The sequence below is a fragment of the Quercus suber genome, unplaced genomic scaffold, assembly GCF_002906115.3.
Source record: "Quercus suber isolate HL8 unplaced genomic scaffold, Cork oak 2.0 scaffold_54, whole genome shotgun sequence".
NCBI classification, from domain to species: domain Eukaryota; kingdom Viridiplantae; phylum Streptophyta; class Magnoliopsida; order Fagales; family Fagaceae; genus Quercus; species Quercus suber.
In genome coordinates this window covers 227,150-237,032 of record NW_027069519.1, presented here as the reverse complement: position 1 = coordinate 237,032, position 9,883 = coordinate 227,150, and the positions used below count along the sequence as shown (strand labels likewise).

Here is a 9,883-nt window from a genome sequence, read left to right as displayed (position 1 = left end):
TGGGCTTCGGCCTGTTTCTCAGCATTCTGCAAGCCCGCATTAAGACTATTCCTTGATTAGTCACCTCTTTGAGCTACTCAGACAGTTGAAAATACTCTTCCTTCAGACTGCCCAAAGACTTCTCTGCCTCAGACCGAGAGTGGGCCTCTGCTTGGGCTTCGATATATGTCTTTTTGTTCCACTCTTCAGCCACAAAGACTTGCTGGGTAATCTGCATAGTAGAGTGAAAGAGTCAGCACAAAACAAATAAAAAATCAACATCCTAAACTGAAGAGCTGGATTAACTCACTTACCATGCCAAATCCCTTTTCAGGGACAAGAAGAATTCATACTGGTAAAGCACCTGTATGAATCCATATCTCGAGGAGGAGCAATGGTTTCTCCAAGGCGTCAGCAACGACTCCTACTCTCCCCCCATCGTAGTTTCTGAGGGAAGTATCCCAAGGAATAGGAGCACTGTCCAATTCCAATTTGGAGACCATGTGCGTGGCCCTCGGCGCACATCAGCAACATGAGAGTCATCTCGGCTCTCAGTAATGAGGTCCTCTTGCTCTGGTGGTCTTTCGCCACCTTTTGTTGCTTGGTTGCTTTTAGTGGCACTACCTCCCTCTCTTCAGTTTCAAGGAGGGGCCTTCTCTTCTTCAGATCCGGCAAAGGCTTTAAGCCGAGATCAAGAACCTGAGGTGGCGGTGGAGGCAGACTCACCACGGGTTGGGAAGTACTAGTCCCTTTCGGCTCGAGCTTCTTGCCTCTGCTCCTTATCAAAGCCTTCAAGTCTGACATATCTTCCTCTTCCGAAGAGTCTTCCGGAAGAGCAGTTATTAGAATGGGAGGATGGACACTGGATTGCCTATCAATTTCCTCCTCGGAGTCCGAGGATGATATCACTTGAACCCCTCGGAGGCTTCTCCTTTGAATTTAAATTTGTCTATTTGTTCCTCTAGTGAAGAGAACAGGAGCCAACCCTTTCGCCTACAACCATCGCTTCAAGGGAAACTTGCTGGACTGCTGAACAAGCAATGCACACCCTGTGGATTCGGGTGTGGTACAGGTTCAAGGTCGTACGGCGCTAAGAAACCACGCCGAGCGACATCTATTCGCCAGAGCCGATAGTCACCTTGTGTAATGGCGTTGCCTTCTAGTTGAGTATCAGTTGATTTTGGCGTGTAACCGAGGATGAGAGGAACGGACCGAAGCTGTCCGTCTTCACTCACAAAAATCTCCGAGCGTAATAAATAATTAAGCGCAGCTGTGTTAGTGAGGCTAAGCCGGGAGAATTGTGATCCTTATCTGTTAACATCGCAAAAAAAAAACTTAGTCAGAAAAGTGGAAAATAATGATATAAAAGAGAAGACAGATTATGAAGAGTGAAGATCCTAAATCTACTGTTAGAGATCCTAAGTCTAGGAAGTCACACCTGCTCTCCTGGCTGGGTTGGGCAGTGAAGAGTTATGCCACGCGCCCGAGACAATCAAATAGTCGTCTTTCATCCCTTTATTTGACTTGGGAAGGCAGGAGAGGAGTCTAACGGTGTCGGATCGGGATTTAAGGTAATATCCCGCTCCCTTCTGGCTATGACACTCATACATATGTACCATGTCACGCCAGGTCAGTCCTAATCCTAGATGAAGGTTTAGGGAATCAATGGCTCCTAGGATCCTAAAGGTATTGGGCGCACACTGTTCGGGGGAAAGTCTATGATTGCGAAGGTAGTTCATGGTGATAGAACCTATTGGAAGAGTCATTCCCCCTTCAATGAAGGCTATCATGGGATTATGACTTCCCCCTCTCTTCGGTCAGTTAATATCCGTTCCAGAGGAGAATACCTCAGATTTACCCCCTGCGGTATACCATAGGTCTGCTTAAATTCTTCTATTAAGGCAGGACTATTGACGAGGTATTGAAATCTACCCATTTTTAAGAAAGACTCGAAGCAATAACTGGGAGATAAGGGTTTGAAGGCTGAGAACCTGGTCGAGAAGAGAATGATGAATTTAAGGATGTCGAAACTTACACAAACGAAAGTGAAGAATGATCTCTGAATTCGCAGAAGGACTTTTTGCGAACTCTGGGAAGTAATAAGACAGATGATTGGAGGATTTGAGTGCGTGAGTTCACTGGATAGTCTGAGGATTTGTATGGTAAAGAAGAAATAATCTCCTCTGAGGGCTTATATACGGGGACAGGTGAAAGGGTGTAATTCATCCCGCCCAAATCTCGAAGAAGAACCATGGCCGTTAGATCAATAGCCCACCATTGGATGCAAAAGACAAAACGCCGCCTGGAGTAATTAATACAGCGCTTTGGGAATACGGAAACAACAGCGGCAATGATGAAGCGCTTGCATCTATGCCTACACACGTGCAAACTTAGATATTTATGTGTTTTTTCAAGATTTTTACTACGTGACAGGTTAAAATCCTATTTTTTTCTCCTCAGATGCGAGGGAAAAATTAAAATTTTGAGGGGCTATTGTGGGGGGGAAAAGCCCAACCTTACGTAGTGGGCCTAGGGCCCTATTTGAGGATTACTGTGTGTCCGAAGAAAGGAACCGGTTGAGATGGAGTCCATCTGGAAGAAGGATACTTGGAAACGAAGGAGGAGTACAATCTGAAGAAGTCACCAGTGGTCCGAAGAGGTCTTACTCCTTAGATACGAATAGTCTTGATTAATCAAACGTGTGGAAGGTCCGAATGATCTTCCTAGCAACCCCAATGATAAAGATAAGCTCTGAGTATGTTTGGAGACGATAAGAATGAAGAAATATCTAAAGAAAAAGCTACTACCACTGTATTAAATGCACTGCAGCAACTTTTCTGGCCGCATTTATGTGGAGAAGACCCCTGAACAGTGTAACCTCAGCTACCGCCACTCACAAAGGGCTAAAAAAGATACATGACGTGACATATACACAAGTAGGTGCACAGATGAAGAATAAGTAGATGATGGGGATAATGGGGAAGGATGCTATATAAAGAAGAAGGGCTCCTGATAAAAGGGGGAGGAAATAAACAAAAGAAAAAAAAGAAAGGCTTGACTGTAGCTCTAAGAACTGTAACCACTATTTAGATTTATCATAAGTCTCTTCGGACTTCAATTCATTTCGTCTTTACATACATCATTATGCTGGGTTATACTTGGAGGTTGTGATCAACCGTTATTAGTTTCATAATCTACCTAACTCTATCATCCACGCTCTACAAATTTATTGTTTTGGGCTTGGGCCACAAATCTTAACCCCACAAGTAGGAATGGCAAGAGTCAGGTTGGCCGGGTTTTTATACCAGACTTAACCTGCGGGCCAAGACTGGGCCCTTTACTTAAGGTTTTTTTCCAGACCCAGACCCGCCCCGTGGACCCCACAGGCCTCTTTAGCCTAGCCAATTTGGGCCCAATTGGGCCCAAATCATGGCCCAATCAAAAAAAAAAAATGAAATGCAAAGAGACTCACAAAACCCCTCTCAATACTTTGGCTTGAGACTGTAACAAGAACAACGAAATCCAAATTTCAAAATTGTAACCTCACATACAAAGCGGATCATTTACTGAAACTCTGAAGTAAACAAAATGGGAAAACCTTAGCTTCAAAATGTACATATTCCATTTCTTTCACTGAGTCTCTAACTCCTAAGCTAAACCACTAATCCAAAAAGGAAAAAACTTAACAAAAACACAAATCACACCCACCATTCAAAACAACCACAAAAACACAAATCCACCACAACCACATTCAACTTTTCTTTATCATTTATATATATATAATATAAAGATGTTTGATTTAGTTACAGAACAGAACAAACGAGTACATCAATATCAAGAAGGAAAAAAAAATTGAAGAAAAGTAGAGAAAGAAAGAAGAGACCGGCGACAAGAGCTTGGGACGCGACGAGAGGGACCAGCGGTAAGAGCTACGCGATGTGAGAGGTTGGGCAATTGGGCCGTGATGAGATTGTGATGAGGAGCTTGGGACAGCAGGAAGGACGCAGTGAGCTACGCGACTGAGGTGAGTGAGTGAGTGAGAGTGGCGAGACTGAACTGAAGGGATTGTGAGTGTGAGGTGGCTGAAGAGATTATGAGTGTGAGGTGAGGCAAAAATTTTAGGGTTATAACTATATATATATATATATATATAACCGGGTTATATTGGGTCGGGTTTCGCGCGAGTTTCAGGCCAGATTTTTTATAAAATTCGACCCACCCTATTTTTATTGGCAATAAAATTCGGTCTATTAGGTCGGAGATCGGATATCTACGGATCGGATCTAAATTGCATCCCAACCATAAGTAACATTAAGGGTATGAATTTAATTTTAAAACTTTAAAGGGATAAACTCAAAATTGTCCCAAAAAGTTTAGATATAAATTGCAATAGCGTCTAAGAACAAACCAAATAGGACGGAGGAAGCAAAGAAATTTGACTATATATAAAGCTGGTCAACAGTCTGGAAGGAACCTCAGAAGAAACTTCTTCTTCACCTCCCAAAACTTGAGTCTTAAGTCTTGAGTCTTCGCACCCCCATTTATACACACAAGTATCCAAGAGCTAAGCAAAACTAAAACCGTCTTCATTTTTTTTTTTTTTTTGGGGGCGAAATTACAGTTTTGTCCTCAACAATGTCGACCACCGCCGAATCCCTGACCGCCACGGTCCGGCCATGGCGCGACTTCCTGGACCCAACCTCCCTGAGCCTGCCGCCGTCTCTCTCCGACGCGACGAGCCGAGTCTCCCAAAACCTAAGCCACTTCTTCTCCAACTACGCCCTCGTCATCCTCCTCGTCCTCTTCCTCTCTCTCCTCTACCACCCTCTCTCCCTCATCGTCTTCCTCCTCATCTTCGCCGCCTGGCTCTTCCTCTTCTTCTCCCGCACCGAACCCCTCACCGTCTTCGGCCTCACCCTCGACCAACGACTCGTCTTCGGGGTTCTCGCCGTCGTAACCCTCGTCGCACTCATTTTCACTCAGGTCTGGCTCAACGTCGTCGTTTCGGTCCTCATCGGCGCCGCCTTGGTCTCTCTCCACGCCGCGCTTAGGGGCACCGACGATCTTGTGCGCGACTCTCCTTACGGGGCTTTGCTCCCGGATAGTCCAAGGGGAGCCTACACTGGTGTATGACTTTGAATCTTTGACCCTTTTGCGCTTTTATTTTTTTGGCTTACAATGAATTGAAATTCGAAAAATACACACGCTTTGGTGTTTTTATTTTCATTGTAGTATTGGGGGATTATGCTTTATAGTCTTGTCAATTTGTGTATGATAATTGGATTAATGCACGAGCTTTGCTTTGGCTCTTTTCTCATTGCTTCGTTATAATTTGTGCTAGGAGGATTGAAACAAAATGGGCTAGATTGGATTTATGCATCGAGGAATAGTGCTTGCCTTTTATGTGTTACTTGTGATTTATGCGTAATTTTGCACACAAATGCGTTCTTGATCATATTAAGCTCGTTTAGGGAGCTTGGTGATAGCTCTTACTTCTACTATTGAAAAGGAACCGTGTTTTGAATTTATCATAATTCCCATTTTCTAATCAAGTTTTATTGTTTAGCTTTGCTTCTCTTTTTAGTTGCGTTAGTCTAATTTGTACTCGGATTGAAACAAAATGGAATGGATCAGATTTCATGCCCTTAAATAATTAAATTGTGTTATTAGTAAAACTTTATGAGTGTATATGTCTGGCAATAAATTTTTCATTCGATATTTCTTATGCTATGCTTGTATGTGTGTGTGTTATAGGTGCGCTTGAGCTATCAAGATACATAATAGTTTGGTTGTTCAATAATTCTTGCCTTATATGTGTTACCATCCTTGTGATTTATGTGTTCTTGAATCTTGATCATATTAGATCATCTATGGAGCTTGGTGATAACTCTTACTTCCAGTATCAAAAAGGGATAGTATTTTGAATTTATCTTAATTCTCATATTCTAATCAAGTTATAGGTTCACCATTGTTTTTTACTTAACCATAAAGACTTATCAATTAAGGAATTAACAAGAAATATGACTTCGGATATAATAAAATGGAGGAAAAGTATACATGTGGCCAACCCAAACTAAATTTGGGATTAAGGCTTGTTTGTTGTTGTATAATAAATACACAAGAATTTCTTTTGGAAAACAGCTGCTATTTTTGTTTTTGTTTTATATTTTTTCAATGTGTATCTTGCCATGTCAATTTGGTACACAGCTCTCTATGTTGAAATTCTTCCAACTGAAGAAAAATAAACTGCAGAACTGGAGTTGGTTGACATTAATTGTCCCATAGTTTTTTCTTCCTCATTGGAGAAAATCATCATTCCATGGTACAAGTTCTTAATCTAGTAGTTGTGGTGTGGTGTCGTTCTTTTAAACTACCCGATTTTTAATGGGTTAGCATTATAGTTTATCAGTGTGGAATTTGTTTCTTTATGCCAAATGTGTTATTACTTATTGGGTTCTCTCTTGCTATTTAAACTTTAAAATTTCCTTCTGATAGTGATTGGCTTAGCAAACTAGCCCGAGATAGATATTTGTCTTTGAAGTGATCAGAATAGGGCACTACGATGTAATAATTCCTTTGCTTGAGAATTTAGACTCTTTAAATACTCCCTAACTGTGCTATGCACAATATTTGGTCTGCATAAGAGTCAAACTTTCCACCATTTATATTTTATGCAGACTGGACATGGATTGGAAACTATATACCCACATATGAATGGTCACTATGATATTTACAGACACAGCTACAAATATAATGTGCTGAAATTTTTCTGAGAGTCTGCATCTTGCTGATGCATGGTGCCATGGTCTAAAATTAGTGATTAGTTTGATGCTTGCATCCGCCGTTCTTGTGAAATTATGTGATATATGTTTGCTCAGTGATTGTGATAATTTTAAGTGTTTTACTTGGTTAATTTTATTTGGCTTTTAGTAATTTCATTTTGATTGAAGTCTTGTCATACGTTTACTTTGCATTTTAAATGCATAGAATGTTTTGTTTAAAATTTAAAAAGACATTTTATTTCCCATAGTGGAGGCCCTGAATAAAATGGATTTGTAAGCCTTCTATGATATCCATTCATCTTCCTAGATGATGGAAATAGACAAACCTTATGAGGTATCATAAATGCAATAGACTTAATCAAGTTTTAAGCACTCCAAAGTCCGAAATTATTCATATCTGTGACTCATGGATGCGTGCCCTTGCTTATAAAGAATAGATTTACATGTGATGAAAAGTTTGGAAGGTAGAATGTTGGTTGCTAATAACCGGCTTTAGCTTTCAGCTCTATCTTGTTAATACGTGTGTGTGTGTGTGTGTGTGTGTGTTCAAATTACATTCACAGTAACTTTCTAGATAAAGGGAGGGTTGATCTTAATTTTTTAGGTTGCCTTTTATCCTTACCTGAGTTTTATTTTTTTGAAGGGGGTGGGGGAAAAAATATCAATGAGAGAGCCTTTCTTGGTCCATACTCAATGGTACTTGACTTGGTCTTTGTTGTTCAGATTTGTCTTGGCTTCTCAAGAGTCAAGAATACTCATTAACATGTAAATAAATTGCTTAACTAACTAAAATACTAAATGCAATGGCCTTAGGGGTGAGGAACATGTATCTCGATGGTGTTTTATTATGGTAATTGTGGAAGAAGCAAGGGTAATGAAAGTCTCAAATGACTCCCAAGAGTTATTGCCGGAAAGGATCCCTGTAGTGATAGACTGCAATTCTTGCAATCATTTCATTGAAGGATTTTAAACTATGCAAGAAAATTTTGCACCTAGAAAGGCTAGAATTCAAATATAATGAAGGGTTTAACTTAGGTACAATTGTAAGTGTGAATTGTTTTGATAATTCAATAGTTATAACGAGAGATGGTGGATTTGAACTTTGGATGTCTTTCCAAGGAAGTGCCAACTAGTTAAGTTACAAGGCTGTTAGCGTTGCATTGAATGTCATTGTCTTTGAAAAAGATAATACTACTTGTGTTTTATTGTAACTATGTATGTATTTGAATGTAATTGGGAACGCCTAAGGATTTGCAAGATTGCTGAGTACGGCTCCCCCGACCCTGCAGTGTTCAGCGCTGAATACCTTTTTTTTTTAATGTCATTGCTCTACTCTTTATTCATATTTTGTAGAGAGCATTCATATATTACATGAAATAAAAAAATAACTAGTAGTGGTCTGGGAGGAGGCTTAAGCGTTTTTGTTTATTTATTTTGCGAAAAGAGAGGAGCCTTAAGTTGTGTTGCTGTTAAATGATCATGGATAAACAGCTTGGGAAATTGTCTAGTCAGGCTAGTCCATTTTTAGCATGAAGAGAATTACTATTCAGTTTTCAGTGTACAAAAAAAAAAAAAAAAGGGATATGGTATGCATATACTCGAAAATGTAGTACCACTAATAATTTTTGAATGAATGCTACTGGCCTAAAATCATAAATCCTACGCCAAATGTTCTGGTTCTCATTTGAAAATGACCAGGAATCAATCATAACAATCTCACTGTTGCTGCGTTGGTGCTGTATGCTATCGCTATGTTCAGCAACGTATAAATACATTGATACTAAAATATATACTTGACAACATGCAATGGCTATAGGTTAGCTTTCAATTTAGTTGTCCTCTAACCTTAACTATAATTTGATTTTAAAATGTCTTTTTAATAGATGGAAAATAAAAACATAACAAATAAATTCATGAAACCAATTACCAATAACATGTTAATGTTATGGAGCATATAGCATGAATTTCATTTATCACGTTTGTATTTTTCTATCCATCAAATGGCAATACAATTTTTTTGGAACAATTTTTTAAGTATAGAAGTCAAAGTGAAACAATTTGAATTATAATGACAATTTTGAAATAAATGTCAAAAGTCGAGATTCAATTACACAATTTTATCTAAAATATTCTGCCCTAAAGATAAGAGGAGAGAAAGAAACAAAGTGACTTATCCATACAAAGTTGAAAATCCCAAGAATTGAAAGAGATTGAAAAATGTGTATATATTATTCATTTTTTTGTCCATATCGGAGGATTATATGGTTCTTGGTCTAATGGCTAGGGCGCTATATCTATGCTATCCTTATCAATTGTTCCTTCAATACTATTTGATCCTGGACACATTTCCTACCAAATAAGACTTGCCTGAAAAAAAAAAAAAAAAGAATTGTGCATTGCTTAAGAGTTGTGATTGTCCTTCATCCATAATATAAACTAGCATCACATCTTATATTACTTCATTTAAGTATGAGCAAGTTTTATAAAGCAAGAAAAACTCCTATAGTGAAAGCGCATATATATCCACACAGCATGTATATGCATGCCTGAACGCAATAAAACAGAAGGGATATTAAGATTTTCCATGCAAAAGCATGCTGGGAAGATTTGTGCTGCCTCAGATTGCGTAGGCTGAGATAATTGTTAGGATACAGCTGACTCAAAGCATCATTGAAACATGTTCATTTTAGCTGGGCCTTTCGACAATAAGACAGAACCATCACAAAATTCTTCGCAGAGCTGCCCACAGATGTATTTATTCCTTCTGATGATGGTGCTGTCTGCAACCATATATCTACCAAGTTGTGAAGTTGCAGTGTAGAAATCACAGGCTGACCCCGCAGCAAGATCTCCACCTGTAAGAAAATTTTCCTTTTAGCAAACAAATCCCCATCCACAATTCCATGTTTCATATGGTGGCCACATAGAGAAACAGCTCAGTGTTAAATCATATATATAACCCAAGGACAGAAAAAACTAGGCAAAGATAAAGTTACCTCAGCCTCACTAGCAAGATGCAGTTTTTGCGCAAGATACTTTTTGATAAATGAAACGGGTAAACTACCATCCCTGTGACAATTCGAAGAACAAATCAGTAAAATTGGGAGTATTTTCTCAACGAA

The 9,883-nt window shown here is 39.4% G+C and overlaps 1 protein-coding gene across 2 annotated transcripts; it reads left to right on the top strand.

Moving 5' to 3' along the window:
- The first annotated feature begins 4,532 nt into the window (after window positions 1-4,532).
- On the top strand, window positions 4,533-7,931 carry LOC136066984 (PRA1 family protein D-like). Of its 2 annotated transcripts, XM_065772124.1 has the most exons (3): window positions 4,533-5,106; window positions 7,405-7,457; window positions 7,575-7,931. In XM_065772124.1, the coding sequence occupies exons 1-3, from the start codon at window positions 4,615-4,617 to the stop codon at window positions 7,729-7,731; spliced, it is 702 nt and encodes a 233-aa protein (XP_065628196.1). In that variant the 5' UTR covers window positions 4,533-4,614; the 3' UTR covers window positions 7,732-7,931. The 2 variants fall into 2 exon arrangements, with proteins under 2 accessions (XP_065628196.1, XP_065628197.1); XM_065772125.1 differs by lacking the exons at window positions 7,405-7,457; window positions 7,575-7,931 and adding an exon at window positions 5,321-6,714 and having other exon boundaries at window positions 4,534-5,106.
- Window positions 7,932-9,883: the final 1,952 nt, after the last annotated feature.

Coding starts and splice junctions, on each gene's coding strand:
- LOC136066984 (XM_065772124.1), top strand. CDS start 4,615: ATGTCGACCACCGCCGAATCCCTGACCGCCACGGTCCGGCCATGGCGC. Junction 5,107..7,404: donor CAAGGGGAGCCTACACTGGT/GTATGACTTTGA, acceptor ATTTTTTTGAAG/GGGGTGGGGGAAAAAATATC. Junction 7,458..7,574: donor TTCTTGGTCCATACTCAATG/GTACTTGACTTG, acceptor CAATGGCCTTAG/GGGTGAGGAACATGTATCTC.